General features: G+C 62.2%; 1 protein-coding gene across 1 annotated transcript in view; it reads right to left on the bottom strand.

Annotated features, from left to right (window-relative positions):
- The window catches only part of ADAMTS7 (ADAM metallopeptidase with thrombospondin type 1 motif 7), a 56,993-nt gene that overhangs the window by 1,322 nt on the left and 40,867 nt on the right, over positions 1-14,804 (bottom strand). The window contains exons 10-23 of the mRNA XM_068990967.1: positions 14,318-14,410; positions 13,784-13,929; positions 12,268-12,437; positions 11,899-12,032; positions 10,837-10,957; positions 9,240-9,484; positions 8,866-9,007; positions 6,702-6,828; positions 6,075-6,288; positions 4,394-5,791; positions 3,301-3,453; positions 2,673-2,846; positions 2,441-2,587; positions 1,274-1,436 (exon numbers count right to left, since the gene is read on the bottom strand). Of these exons, the coding sequence (XP_068847068.1) occupies positions 1,274-1,436; positions 2,441-2,587; positions 2,673-2,846; positions 3,301-3,453; positions 4,394-5,791; positions 6,075-6,288; positions 6,702-6,828; positions 8,866-9,007; positions 9,240-9,484; positions 10,837-10,957; positions 11,899-12,032; positions 12,268-12,437; positions 13,784-13,929; positions 14,318-14,410 (3,427 nt within the window). The remainder of the gene's footprint in view (positions 1-1,273; positions 1,437-2,440; positions 2,588-2,672; positions 2,847-3,300; positions 3,454-4,393; positions 5,792-6,074; positions 6,289-6,701; positions 6,829-8,865; positions 9,008-9,239; positions 9,485-10,836; positions 10,958-11,898; positions 12,033-12,267; positions 12,438-13,783; positions 13,930-14,317; positions 14,411-14,804) is intronic.

The raw sequence follows: 14,804 nt of genomic DNA, 5'->3' as shown, positions 1-14,804 counted from the left end.
CTCCACAGGCAAACGGATGTGGCCTTGCTATGTCAGCTGCCTCACAGTGATGACTGCACACCCTGGAGTTTCCAGACTTTTCAGACGTCCTGCCGACAAGTCATCAAAACATCCTGGGGACTCCAGGGGCACAGCGTCCTGGTAACTTCTTTGGCCTCCCCCCTTAAGCAGCTCACTTGGGCGCCAACAGCTACCTTAAGGCAATGTGCAGGCTGTGCAGCGGTGCCTGCTGGATGAATGCGCAGGGCAGGGCACTCGGGGCGGGTGGGATTTCTGCTGGGCCTCGAGGTAATGGGGCAGCAAGGCCTTCCCTGCCAGTGGCAGGGGCAGCAAGGCATGGCACTGGCTAGGCTGGGCCTGCCCAAGGGCTGCCAAGGAGCCAGTTGCTGGTACAGAAGGCAGCTTGGGGCAGGTACCCTGGAGGCCCTGGAAGCCAGCTGAGGGCCATGTCTGTCCTGGGGAGGGGTCTCTGTCCCCTGGGCAGGGGCCAGACAGTTGATGGCAGCGGAGCTGCTGGGTTCCCGACAGAGGCAGTCCCAGGCACTCCTGCAGACCTCATGGTGGGGATGACAGTGTCCACGAGGGAGAAGAAACAGCCAGCCTTCCCTGGGCACCGCCTGGGCTCTTCAGCCCAAGACATCATTTGGAGGAGGGGGGTTGTCTGTCCCTTCATGCATAAGACAGGGCAGGGAGCGCCAGGCTGCACAGCTGGTGAGCGGAGGCCAGGTGTGACCACAGGGCCACCGTTTCCTGTGCTCAGCACTGCAGGGGGGCGGCTGGGCTGCAGGAAGGAAGTGTGTGTGTGCGCGCGCAAGTGTGTATATGTGTGTGTCTCTGGCTCAGGCTCTTTCTCCAGGAGGACCCAGCTGGCCAGGAAGCCACCAGCTGCTGGGAGCAGGACCCTAGGAGGGAGGTCCTTTCCCAGGGTCACACAGCTTGCTCTGGACAGTCTTCCTCTGGCCAGAACTGGGGAGAGGGGTTCCCCCAGGCCTGGGCCCCAGTCTCAGGGACATCCCTGGCCTCACTCCAGGAAGAGGGGGTAACTGAGACCCAGAGAGGAAAGGAGTTCGCCTGGGGGCCAGGCTGCTGCTTCCACTCCTCCCTGAGCTGCCTGCAGGGCGGGACGCCCCTTGCTCTGACCCCAGCACTGCCCCAGCCTCTGCGTGGCACCCCTTCCGTCAGCCTGTGCTATGGGGGGACAGTTCCATGAGTCCCATGTCCCCACCGGCCACCTCGCCCCCAGCCCCACCAGAGAGCCAGGCGGGGCACTCACGTGGCGGCTCGGTGAGCTCACAGTCCTGGGTGCCGCACGGCCGTGAGCTCTCAGGCCAGGCCTCGTGGCCGCACAGATCGCTGTCTTCCTCGGGCAACCCAGTCTGGGTGTTGACGCACTTGACCAGGCGCCGCTGAACACCGCCGCCACAGGGGGCTGAGCACTGAAGGGAGCAGGGGCCGGGGGTGAGCATCCCCTGGGCCAGCCCTGCAGGGGGGCATCCCAGGCCATCCCCACGGCAGTGGCTGCCTGTGCCAGGAAGCCTGGCTCCTGGTTCCTAGCCCCAACGCTCCGGCCTCCTCAGAGGGTCTGGTCTGTCCCCAGAGGCCACCAGTGTTCACTTGCAGGAATGGGGCAGGGGAGTGGGGGGGCAGAAGCTGTCGGCCCCTCACATGGGATGGTACATGCCCCGGAGCTGGAGGAACTGCATGGGCAGTGGAAGGGAGGGAGACAAAGCTTCTCAGGAGGGTCCATCATCCCCGGTCAGGCTCTGTTCCTGTCAGTCAGGGTCTGACACTTTTAAAAGGCCCTAGAATTAAATCTGTGCCAAGGTTGTGCCAGGCCCTGTGCTAAGTGCCTCGCTTTGTGACTTCATCTAATCCTTACAACCCCCTTTTACAGATGACAGAGGCCCAGCAAGGTGAAGCAAGCTTCCCAGGTTCCCTCGACAGGTCCCCCAGTGGGACAAGGACTGAGATTCCCAAACCTGCGAGCTCCAAACAGGTCTGGCAGCAAGGGTCCTGTCCAGCTGAGGCCTCACTGGCCATTCCCATGCCCCTCTGCCCGTCCGGCCTTTGCTTGGTCTCCTAAGCAGCCCCCACGTCCGTCACTCCTGCCCCAGGACTTGGCATGTGCTGCTCGCTGTGTGCTTCCCCTCGACAGCACAGACCCTGCTGGTCTCACTCTAAGATCCGCTTCTCAGAAGGCCTTGCCTAACATCACAATGCATGTCTGTTTGGTTCTGGTCTGTCTCCCTGGTGGGTTGTGAGTTTCAGTGGGGCATGGACCTTGTCAGGCTACCACTGCATCTGCAGAGACCACAGGGACCCTGGCATGCAGGATGCACTCAACAACTCTTTAGGTGAAAAAGGTGTGATGGACGCCTGCTGACACAGGGCCTCCTGTCCACAGGCCCTCTCCCCGCCCCGAACCCCCACACTTGCTCACCTGGCCCCAGGGCCCCACCACCCACTGCGTGCAGGGGTGGGTGTTGCAGGACCGTGTGCTGTTGGGTCTCAGCGCCTCCTCGCAGAGGCCTGGCTCTGGGCAGGTCACGAGACGCTGCTGCTCACCACCGCCGCAGGCCTCGGAGCACTGGGAGGGCAGGGGAAGGGTCTGCGGGCTGCCAGCATCCGAGGACACCCCCACTCACTCCCATCGCCAGGTCTCTGGGCCTCACCTCCCTCCAGGAAGAGGTGTACCAGCTGAGGCAGGGTTGGGCCCCGCAGGGTCGGCGGGCGGGTGGCTTGGTGGGCCCCGGTTGGCAGTGGAAGGGCCGCAGTGGCTGGAGGTCCCGTGTGTCCACACACTGCACGTCCCGTGTGGAGGAGCCCCCGCCGCAGCTGCGGGAGCACTGGAGACCGAGGGTCCCGTGTGTGCACACACACAACCCAGCGGAGGTGGGGGCAAGCATCGGACTCCCCTCCCACACCACCCCCACTGCCAGGGCAGGTCCCTTAAGAGTCCCAGGGAGAGGCTATGGCTGACCAGCTTCGGGCAGAGGGTGGTGTGGCCAGGGGCTGCCCCAGGACAGGACAGGTGGAAAAGAGAGGAACAGAGGAGAAAATGAAATCCCGAGGGTTATAGAAAGTACAGAGAAAAGGATACAGGCAGTAAGAGAAGGGACCTGGGGCAGGCTGACCCCAACACAGATGAGGCATCCCGGAGACGAGAAATTATAGTGCAAAGCTGTGCGCACGGACCCTGGCCCGCCGATCGGTGGTGGCTGCAGCTGATCCCAAACACAGGCCATGGGCCCTAGGGCTCCGCCCTGTGCCCTGAGGCTGCCAGCCGCCTCCCTCACGTACCTTACTCCAGTTGCCCATGTGCCAGGCAGCACAGGGCCGCAGGTGGCAGCGGCGGGCGGGCTGGGGTCGGCCAGCAGGGGCACAGTCCTCCTCCCGGCCAGAGCTGCAGCGCACGCGTCTCCAGACAGCGCCCAGGCCGCAGGTGGTGGAGCACTGGGGGCAGGGGGCCCAGTGGCCGTGAGGGCGGGCGGGTCCCCATGCCCGCCAGCTCCCCAGCCAGGCGAGAGGGGCCAGACACGGCCTCGGTTTCCTCATCCGAAAGATGGGCTCCTCCACCCACCTCCCAAGGGGGCCAAGAAGGTGAAAAGCCAGATCCCCTGGCAGCCAACTGTTCCTGCTCACGCATGCGGGGTGGCCCAGCTGCCCTGCTAAGGCTCGCTGCTACCCTAAGTCACTTGGAGAAGGAAGTCTGGGCGCTTCAGCCTCTGCCTCAGCCCATCCCTCCCATACCAAAACTAGGGATCTGAGCAGCAGCTCACTTCCCCTCCAGTGATAATCTGGGGAGGGTGGAATGGGGTGGCACACACAGGCCAGCTTCTTCCCATGCAGCCGAGACCCTCACAGGCCCCTGACAAAGCAGGGGCAGCCACCGAGGGGAGAGCCAGGTGGCAAGGAACCAAGCTGCTCCTGGTGGGGCCAGCTGAGCCTCGGCAAGCTGTGGTGGGCAGCTCTGGGCCTGGGGAGTGTGGGAGGAAGCTTCCCCACCGACCACCATTCGGGGTGAGCTCCTTGTCCCCGGAGGCATGCAAGCCAGAGTATGAGAGAGCTGCCCCCCCTGGCTGCCCCTTACTTGTGCCTGGCCCTGCCCTCCCAGCAACCTCTGTGCTGCTCAGGAATGAGCCTCTGGGGGCCTCTGGCCCCCTCAGCTCACTCTATTGCTCAGAAGGGAAACTGAGGCCCAGTGGGGCAGACCGGCCCCAGGGGTGTGTGACTGAGCCAGGGCAATGATCCTCCCACCCAGAGGCTCCACCCACCACAGCTGTCAGTTCCGGAGTCCTCACTCCCCAGAAGGCAGGACAGACATGGCTCTGCCCACTTTCAGTGAGGACACCGCCCCCACTCCCCAACACCAGCCCATCCCGACCCCACTTGCCTGGCTCCAGTTCCCCACTTCCCAGCTGGCATTCCTGGCAGGCAGCAGGTTCACGGGGAACCCTTCCTCGACCGGGCTGGCGTCCAGAGGCCCAGGGGCTCTGCTGCTGTTGGCTGGACTGTCCTGAGCTGGTGTGGACAGCAGCCCAGGGCTCAGAGGCTTCTTGGAGCTGGGGGGATCAGGCTGGCCCAAGGGCCCCAGGCTCTGGGGAGTCACCCAAGGCATGTGCCCCAGGCCAGTGGGGGCCATGAGAAGGAAGGTTCCTGGCATTGCCAAGGTCTGCAGGTCCTGCAGAGCCGGTCCCGGGGTTGAGAGGGTGGCAGTTCCCAGCTCCAGGGGGCTGTCCGTACCCTGAGTGTCTGGCAGGGTGGCAGTGGGAGGACGAAGTGGAGGGGCACCTCTCATGGTGGGCCACAGCTCACTGTCCAGAGGCCCCAGGCCACCCTCAAGAGCTGGCTCCCAGGCCACCATCCCACTTGTCCACAGCTCTACTGTGCGGGGACTAGGGGAGAAGTGAGTAGTGCCAGCAGAGGACGGAGAGGGTGACGTGGGGCTGGGCCTTTGGGGTGGGCGAGGGTCTCCGTGGCCTAAGGCTTCCTCATCGTCAGAAACCTCATTGGTCCTCTCCCACCGGGGAGTGGGCGGCAGGTTCTGGCTGTCCTCCGCTCCCAGGAACTGGTTCTGGCTCCCAGGGGCAGCAGGCGCCTCCATGCTGACGGAAGTTGGGAGCCAAGGCAAGCTGGGGAGCCCAAGGTCTGGGGCGGCAATGGGGGCATCTTCCTCAGGTAGGAAATTGACCAGGGATTTCCCAGGGGTCTGCTCCGAGGGTGGGGGTGGGGATCGGCCAGCCTGGCTGGGCGAAGGGGTAGGGGACCCATCTCCCAGTGCCCCCTCATCCTGAGTCCCAGGAGGCTCTGTGGGAGGAATGGGGGTCCCCGTGGGGGGCTCAGCAGCAGTGCTCGGGGATGGGGGTCTCCAATCCCCTGTGCCCACCAGGTCTGAGTCAGGGTCTTCGAAGGGCCCATAGGACAGGTCCTCATGGAAGTTAATGAAATTGTAGTCATAGTAGAAGTCGTCGACGAACACGGGCCCTGGCAGGCCCAGCTCACGGCCCTCCTCCTCAATGGCATTGCCCATGCCAGCTGGCTCGGGTGATGAGGGCGGCGGAGGGCGCGGGGCCAGGTGGCCGGGAATGAAGTCCACCTCATTGAAGAGCTCAGGGCTGAAGGAGCCGCTGCCTGAGCCTTCGGGGCCCAGCGTGTCCAGGCCCTGGGGGCAGGGTGGCAGGAGGCAGGGGGTCTCGCGTGCTGGCTGTTGGGCCTCGTCGCAGGGGACCCCGGTGTCGTTGATACAGAGGATGCTCCGGTGCTGAGTGCCTGGCCCGCACGTCACTGAGCACTAAAGGGAAGGCTGGGTGAGGGACTCAGGCCAGGAGCCAGGGCCTTGCAAGGTACTTGGCCAGCTGCTCAGTGTCAGCGTATAGCCCTGCCCGCTGGAGACCGTGACTGTGACTTGCCAGGACATCCCAGCCTCTGAGGCTTTGGGGATGGAGCCAGACCTGGAATGTCCCAGTCTCCCTCCCACCACGGCGCCCAGCAGTAGGGGTTCTCTGAACACCGTCTTTGCCTCCCTGTAACCCAAGACCAATGGCAGAGTTAACCACACCTGTGCTGACACTCACCTCAGACCAGTTCCCCACAGCCCAGGTGGCCGGACAGGGCACATCGCGGTTGCAGGGGGTTTCGGCAGGGGGCCGGGGCAGGTGCTCGCAGGCAGGCGGCTCCAGGGCGCGCTGCTCATCCAGCCCCACGCTGCGGATGCAGAGCACAGCTCGGCGGGAGAGCCCTCCAGGCCCACAGGAGCTGGAGCACAGCTGCCACTCACCTGCCCACCACCTGGGGGCGCACAAGGGCAGATGAGCGTGGGGCCGCCAGGCATTCTCAGGCACTCGGGACTCAGGGAGGGTCAGGCCTAAGCCCAGGGGAGGGGTCCCCAGAGCTCCAAGCCTGAGATGGCACTCTAGTGCCCAAAGCCCAGCAACAGGGCACAGTCCCCTTTGCTCCTGCCACCTTCACCCCTGGGAGACCTGGGCAAGACCCAAGGCCTGTGTCCACATCCAGGGACCCAAGCATGAATGACCAGGGATGTCCCTGGCTAGTGTCGGTTATTGAGGAGGAGCCCAGGCTGAGGTCAGGGGCAACCAGAGGCTAGGTCCAGCCTTGGGAAGTGGGGCCCAGAGCCCAGCTCCCTCTGCTCTTCCAGGGCCTCTGGTGAGGGGCACCTGGGGTCAGGCACCCGGCATGCTCACCGGGCAGGGCAGGGCTCCTCGCTGCACTTCCTCTGACGGTCATCCGGCCGGTCCAGGGGGTCACAGTGCCTCTCGTCTACAGGCCCCGCCTGCCGCTCCGTGCAGCGCACGCTCTGCCTCTGCATGCCTGCGAGGCCACGGGGGCTCAGCCTGGGCCTGGCACCCAGGGTGCCCCCTGCCCAAACCACCCTGCACCCGGAGACACAGCTGCATCCACTCTGCTCAGAATCCTTCCAGAACTGGGCCTCACTGCCTCCATCAGGATGAAGGCAGGCCCCTACTGCCCCCTGCTCATTGCCCTCCTGGCCTTCACCCCCCACCCCTGCGGAGGCAGCAGAGTGTGCAGGGTCAGTGGCGGGGGGCGGGGTGCGCTCTAGCCCTGCAGCTTCCTAACTGGGAAGCCGTGGGCAGCTCACTTGGCCTCTCTGAACCTCAGTGTCTTCATCTGTAAATGGGAGTAACAATAACACCTGCCTTGGTGAGAACACAACTCGCGCTAAATCCAACCACAGCCTACTGCAACCCTCAGTGTCTACACCCCACCTCCCAGCAGGGTCAGTGCTCAGAAACAATAAAGAAGAAATCCATCAGTTCACGTGGCCAGGTACTCCCCTATGGCCCCACGGCCCCCCATCAGCTTTGTCACGGTTCCTGGCCTTCACTCCCTCTGCATTGCCTGCCTCTGGGCCTTTGCACGGCTGTGCTCCTCCCGCCAATACACCTGTGAGGCCCAATGACAGGACCAGCTCCAGAAGGGTCTGCCTTCACCCTGTCCCCCTATAGCACAGAAGAGGGACACTCCTTCCCTGAGCCTCTAGTCTCCCTGCCCCACCCCACCCTCTCCTTCCTGCCTGACAGAACGCTGGGTTTGTTTAAGGTCACATGCCAAACACTCCCCACTGCGGTTCCCTTGCAGCTAGGGGGTCTGGGACAGTCGTGCCAGAGAGAAAAAGGCAAAGTCCGTCCCTTTCCCCCTTCTCCCTTCCATCTAGAGCTGGCAAGAAGTCTGGACCAAGGATGCCATCTTGTGATACACACCAGGGGAAGATGGGGCTGAGAGGGGTCCCTAAAAACATGGCAGGCCATGCCGCCAGCCTGGACTGTGCACCCTGGGCTTCTTACTGTGGAGACAAGTAAACCCTTACTGCTCCAGCCACCCCTCGTCAGAATCCTGCCACTTGCTGCTCAACACATTCCATTCTGTTCATGTGGGGAGCCACCAATTTGCTGGAAACCAGTTCCCCCATGTCTGACTCATCAAAGGTATTTGTTTTCGCATTTGTAAATTTAACACTTATATGAGAAAGGATGATTCTGACAGCTTCTGAAGGTTTCTGTCCAGCTTCAGTGCATCACTGTTCACTTTATAATCATAATGGCATTTCAAAGAATGTCCGAACGCCTCTCTCTCTGTCCCAGATTCCTGATACGGAGACCCCTGTACACTGAGGGTGGGGGGATGGGCAGGGATATGGAAGGAACCACGGGGAGAGGAGTTGTTACACCTTTTAGAAAGAGTTTAAACAAATAAGTAAATGTGGTGAATAATGGGGCCATCGGGCTAAGAGGCTCAGAGTGGGGGGGCGGGAGATCCTTGCTGCATCCTGGCTCCCTGCTCCTGTCTGATTCCATTCTCCCCCTCCCATCTCCTTTCTTTCCCTCCTCCCCCTCCCTCCTCATGGGGAGGGGCAGCAGCCTAGACAAATTAGGCTCCAGGCTCCCAGGACAGACAGGAGCGCCCCATGGAGGAGTCCCTGGGGAAGCTGGAGGAGGGGAGGAGCCAACCCTGATGGGGATGCAGGTAAGGCTCCAGGAGGATGAAGTGGTCAAGTCCCAGGTGTGGGGGAGAAGTGCTGGCACGGGACCTGTCAGAGCTGAGCAGCGAGAAGAGGGAGGGGCGGTTGGCGCCTCTCTGGGGGAGACATACGAGCTGGCCAAGTGCCGTGTGCCGGGCCTGCCTCACCTTGGTTACTCTCCCAGTGGACCCGTGAGACAGGACCACTGCTAGCCCCATTATACAGATGAGTAAACTGAGGCCCAGAAGCAGCATTCCGAGCTCAGAGAGGCCCCGCAAACAAGCAATGAGCCAGAGGCTGAAGCCGGGCCTCACTGCCCAGAGACAAAGGCCCCGCTGGGCAGCGGCCGTGCCCACCCCTCTCCTCACCTGTGCCACAGGTGACTGTGCATTTGGACCAGGGTCCATAGCGCCAGGAGAACTCGGGTGGCTGAATGTGGTCGTGGCTGTCTGCCTCCCTGTGGATGATGTACTCGTAGCGCACCCCAGGGTTGCTCTCCTGGAACAGGAGCTGGGGCAGGCAGGCGGGGGCCCTGTGAGCACGAGGTGGCCTCTCCCGCACCCCAGACCTGACACCCATCCTAAAGGAGCCGACCTCAGCTACCTCCGGGACCTGGGGCTACCCCATGGGGCCGTTTCAGAGCCAGGCTCCCCGACTGCCCCAGGGCTCACTCCTGCCACAGGGCTGGGTCCCACGCACTCCGCCTCTGCCCCGCCCCAGCCTGGCCCCGGAAGGCAGTCACCTGGATCCAGACAGGCTCGTCGGTGGGGCCAGGGGATGTGAGGTTCTCCCAGTTGCCTGTGCGGGCGTACGTGAAGGTGGTGCCCGCCACCTCGTAGTCCCCGTTCCACTGGATGGTCCACCCGCCATTGAGGAAGTACTTATCCGGGTCCTCACTGCGCAGGGCCAGGAAGTTGGCGGCCTCCGCCACCTCCACGATGCGGATCTCGCGGGCGCCCACCGGGATCAACCCCACGTCCACATACCCTGTCGGCCAGGGGTTGAGCACAGGTTGTGAAAAGAAGAGGGTTAGCTGCAGTCTGGCCTCACCTTTCTTTCCACTTGCCCCGCCTGCCGATGCCAAGGTTCATCATTAAGATTCTGACTTCCCTACTTAGATCTGTTCTAGGTCACCACAGCCTCAGAAGGGCTCCTGCAATCTTGCCACCATGCCCGATGGCCCCTCTCTGGGAAACCTCAGTCAGTCTATCAAAAATGGGCTGGGCCTTAACCCCTATACCTGGGGCCAGCATGACCTTTCTAAAAAACCCAATTGACTGGGCCTTTCTCCTGATAAACGTCCTCCTCGTGCCTATAAAGCCTGTTTTTGTTCTTTCGCTAAGTAGTACCCATCATGTCTGGAGGAAGGGAATGGCAATCCACTCCAGTTCTTGCCTGGAGAATCCTCATGGATGAGGAGCCTGGAGGGCTACACTTCACAGGGTCGCAGAGTCAGACATGACTGGTCGACTAAGCACAGCACACAGCACCCGTGGCTGGCATTATCCCAAGAACCCTACATGTGTAGCAGCCCTATGTACCCCCAGGCACTACTGCTATCCCCATTTTACAGACGAGGACACCAAGGCACAGAGACCTTACAAAACTTGCCCCAGGGCTCTGCTGGGATGTGAATCAAGCTCTGAGGTCTGAGCTTTAACCACCATGCTGGGCTGCATCTCTGGGGATGAAATCTAAGCTTCTTGGCCGCGCATTCAAAGCCCCACGGCAGCCCTGCCTTCTGTGCAGTCAGGCCCCCAGATAGCACACTCCTCCTTGCCTCCGGGCTCCTCTGGGCACAAGCTCTTTCCTGCACGTGTTATGTTCTCCTCATCTCTGCGGACTCGCTCAGGATTCAGCTCGACTTCTACTCCCCACAGGAAGTCTTCCCTGACCTCCCCAGGTCGGGACCTTCTTCCTCAGGGCTCTCACAGCCGCTCGGGGTCTCCCCTCCACTGCAAGATGAGACTGTAAGCTCTTCACCTCCGTGTCTCCCTCACCCAGCATACAGTCGGCACTTAAACAGTGTAGGCAAAACAGGTCCTGGGGTGCGGGAGTAGAGCTGTGGGGGTGGGTTCTCTGAAGCTTCACAAGGCCACTCATCAGCCCAGCCTGGAGTCCCTGGGGCAAGAGGACTCCCTGGGAGGGCAGGTCTCTGCATCTAGCCCTGGGGCCCTGACTCCTGCCCGGATCCTGGACCCAGCAAGGCAGCATGCCTGCTTCCCACCGCTAGCCTCGGTGGGGACCAAGGAGGATGCAGGCAGGGGCTAAAGGGAGACAAAGAAGGGCTACCAGGCCAAGAGCACCCCCTGCCCCCCGCCAGTGGTCCCTCTCCATACCCAGGCCCTCAGCCTCCTCGAAGGTCCCGCTCACGGTGTGACAGGTGGAGCCGTTGCCGTGGCACACCCCGCAGCGGTCCTCGACGGCACCCGAGTCGATCTCGAAGTCACAGCCCACGTTCTGTAACGCACAGGAGGGGAGGCCCCTGGTGCTGGGCCACTGGCCGCAAGCCCTCTCTGGCCCCCGCCTTGGGGGTCTGCCAGGGTGGGGAGGAGAGTGCTCGGGGCATGGAGCAGGGGCCCACCACCGTTGTGGCCTCCAGTCCCGAGTAAACCCCTCAACCTCTCTGAGCTGCAGTTTCCTCAGATGTGAAACAGGGGGAGCCACCCACACCATGATGTGCTGTGAGATCGAACAAGACAAGAGGAAAAGCTGTGTAAACGGCCCCAGCAGGCAGGGCAGTGGGCATACAGGGGACCCTGACCAGCAGGGACAGCAATCTCCCCGACATATGAATCAATGTTCTCTGCTGGTCCTGAGCCCTGGCCTCTGTGCCCAGGAGCTTCCCCTGTCAGGAGCAGGGGAAAGAAAGTGCTGAGGACTCGGGCAGGGGAAGCAGCTGCCGCTGCTGCTGCTGCTGCTGCTGCTGCTGCTGCTGCTGGAAATGTCTTTAAGTATTGTCAGCAAACACCGATGCTTTCTTGGCCAGGCTGGGCCCCTGCACGGCAATCCCTGATAAGTGACCCCATTTAACCCTGTGACGTGGATTCTTGGACGGACAGTCCCCTTATCGCAGAGGAAACGTTTGCCTGGGGTCATTCAACCAGCGGGAGGTTGAGCCTCCGCCTGAGCTCTGGTTTCCGGGCTGGGTCCGGGCCAGCCCAGGCCAGATCTCGGAAGCCACAGCAGGCAGGCCGGGGTGCAGTTGCAGAGGCTGAGGCCGATGGTGTGTGGGGGGGTCCAGTCCCAGGAGGATTGGGGGGTGCTTTGCTGAGAGGTAATGGGAGACCCTCAAAGGGCTTCACTGGTAGAGCTGGGAAGCCCAGTGGCCTAGCCTGGGGAGGGTGGCCAGAGGGAAGCAGGAGGAAGGCAGAGGGGGTCCTCTTCCTCGCTGGGCACACCTTGCAGATCCCATTGATGCAGAGGTCACGGCTGCCCTGGCCCTGGTAGCAGGGGGTGCCATCCACCACAGCGTCCCGCAGCTTCTCAGCAAAGTACTCGTTCGAGGGCCGGCAGTGCAGCTCACAGGGGTTCACTGGGGCCCAAGCAGAGGAGCCATGAGGGACAGGCAGGGCAGGACGCGCACCCGGAAGAGTGTTAGTGGCGGGCGGGGGGCTCCACTGGGCTGGTAGTGTCTGCAAGGCTGCCCCCAGGAGCCAGGAGGGAGTGAGCGGCAGCCCCGCAGACAGCACCCGTGTCCCTGGGCAAACCTTGGGCCCTCGGACCTCCGCCCCTCAGACGTCAGTGTCCCCGTGGACGGCCGGACTCACCGTCATTGACCACAGGAACCCACGTGTGCAGCTGGCCCTTGTAGAGCATGGCGTCAAAGTGGCTGCACTGGACTTGGCGGAAGGAGGGGCGGCCGGCGGGGCAGGCCTGCAGGCTGCACAGGCGGAAGCGCTTCCGCTCACCCACGCAGTATTTGCCCTTGTATTTGGGCCTGTGGGGCAGGGTGGGGGTGAGTGAGCACTGACAGTGGAGCCCACCGCACACCTGAATCCAGACACGGGCCCTTGGGGCGAGCAGCTCCTCCCGCACCCTGAGACCCGGAGACTCCCAGCTCCCACCTCCGCTCCTACTGCTCTGCCCACCAGCCCCCCTCGCCTCCACCTCGGCCCAGACGTGGTCTCCCTGTTTGAAAGGATCTCAGGGAAGGTGGTAGCACGAGGCCTGGGCTCTACCCCCCAACCTATGTGACCTTGGTGAAGTCTCCAGACCCCTCCGGGCCTCAGTTTCCTCATCTCTAAAATGGGACTGGGGTTGCCTCTGCAGAGGGTTATTGAGAGGCTGGGCTAAGCTACAGACTTGACTGGCACTAGCTGGAGGGGCTATTCCAAATCTCCAGCCTGTGAGACCCAGTGTCCCTAACAGCCCATGTGTTAGCAGACATGATCTCATGATCTTGGTGGCAGCACCCTATCCGGGTCAAAAGGAAGCCCCCTCGGCCCTGGCCCAGCCCAGAGCCTGAACCCCAACTCCACCCCACCTGCTTCCACCCTGCTCAGATCTAGAGACAGGGAGGCAGGGTCAGGTATAAGCATGGAGCCCTAGAAGGTCCTGGCTCTGAATCCCATGATCCCCTCCAGCAGCAGCCTAGCGAAGGCCCACAGAAGGGCAGACCTCTGCATCTCCCCGTATCTTCACCTCACCCCTCCGAGACGGGGAAACGAGGCCCAGAGAGACGAAGCCACTCGCCCCAGGTCACACAGCACCCCTCCCAGGCTGACCAATTCTCCCAGCTGTCCCCAGTCTCATCTTGGACCCATGTGCACCTCCAATGTCACTACGTGGCTCTATTTACTGAGCAATTACTACAGATTAGCTGCAGAGCTTTAGTGCACTTATCCATGATGACAACTCTACCGGATGGGCACTGCTGTTGCCCATCATATACTTTCTCTGTAAACTGAGGCCCTGAGTAGGAGTGGAGAGGGCCGCTGCATGAGGAGAGGAGAAGGGATTTGAACTCTATCCATCCAAGGTTCAGAGTCTAGGCTGTGAGCCACTGCCTTCCCTGCCTCCCTCCCATCAGCTCCTGCTTTGTGGTGCAGCCTCTAACGAGTCACTCCACTCTCCAAGCCTTGGTGCTCCCTTCACTGCAATAGGGTCAGCAGTGGTGACTCAACTAGCCACCAGGGCACTCCCAGAAGTGACCTGAAGTGGCTCTGGACACTCTGGGCTTGGCCTCCATGGGGATACTTCTGAGAACGGGAGACTGGGACAGACTGAATCGCTGACTCTGCTCAGGGCACCCCACCCCACCTGCCCCAGGTGCCCCGCACTCACGCAGGCTGCGTGCACTGCCGCTCGGCGCTCTGCACGCCCACGCCACAGCTCCGCGAGCAGAGGGACCAGGCGCTCCAGCCAGACCAGCCACCGTCCACAGCCTCGGGCCGGAAGCCCACGGGAACACACTCCCCATTCAGACACCACTACCAAGACAGACAAATGCAGAGCAAGCCCACTCCAAGCTCCTCATCTAGTGAGAACAAGGTGGGTGGAAGGCCTGGAAGGGCCCAGAGGGGAGGACCCCAAGGGCTGGGGGAGGCCCTCTTCCAGTCACCAAGACACAGGCCCCACAGCAGACTTGAACACAGAATAAAACAGAGCCCACATGCTGACTCTCCGAGGTGGAGGCACCTTGGAGAACTGCTCAGTCAAGCTCTGTCCCAAAGCCTTCATTCTGCAGATGGGGACTCGGGCCAGAGAGGGCTGGGGGTCGGCAGCGAGCACAGGTGAGTCTGTGAACCAAGGCCGAGCCCAGAGCATGGACGCAGCAGGTGACTCACCTGCTCTGCAGCTGGACTGGGGCTCCCCTACCTTGCTCTCCCCACAGCTGGTACCATCCACAGCTGCATCCAGCTTGGAGTGACAGGTGGTCCCCACGGAGCACCAGAGTGTGTGGCAGACGTTCTGCAAGGAGGAGCGCAAAGGCCACACCCTCAGCTCCTCCCCTACGCCTCCACCTGCCCTACCCCCTCGCTGCCCCCTCAAGTCCCCTGGGAATCCCTCCTTGGGGCTGGCACATTCTGTAGGTGGAAGCCCCAGAGATCCCTTCTTATCTTTCCCCAGACCATCGGATTTGTGGCTCAGTGCAGTCCCCAGCTCACCCACACCTCTTCAGCCCCAGCCCCACATCTGGAGACACCCTGATTAGAAGCTGCAGGGTCTCTGACATGCCTGTGGCCACCACTTCGGGCGATCTTCCCCAGGACCTGACAGTAGAGGTTTTATTTTACCTCGTACAATCCAGCTCCAGTAGGTGAGTATTAGTCGCTCAGTCATGTCTGACTCTTTGCGACCCTGT

This window comes from Capricornis sumatraensis, chromosome 19, assembly GCF_032405125.1.
Source record: "Capricornis sumatraensis isolate serow.1 chromosome 19, serow.2, whole genome shotgun sequence".
Taxonomy (NCBI): Eukaryota; Metazoa; Chordata; class Mammalia; order Artiodactyla; family Bovidae; genus Capricornis; species Capricornis sumatraensis.
Note: the sequence above shows the minus strand (reverse complement) of the source record. Positions and strands in the feature narration are given on the sequence as shown.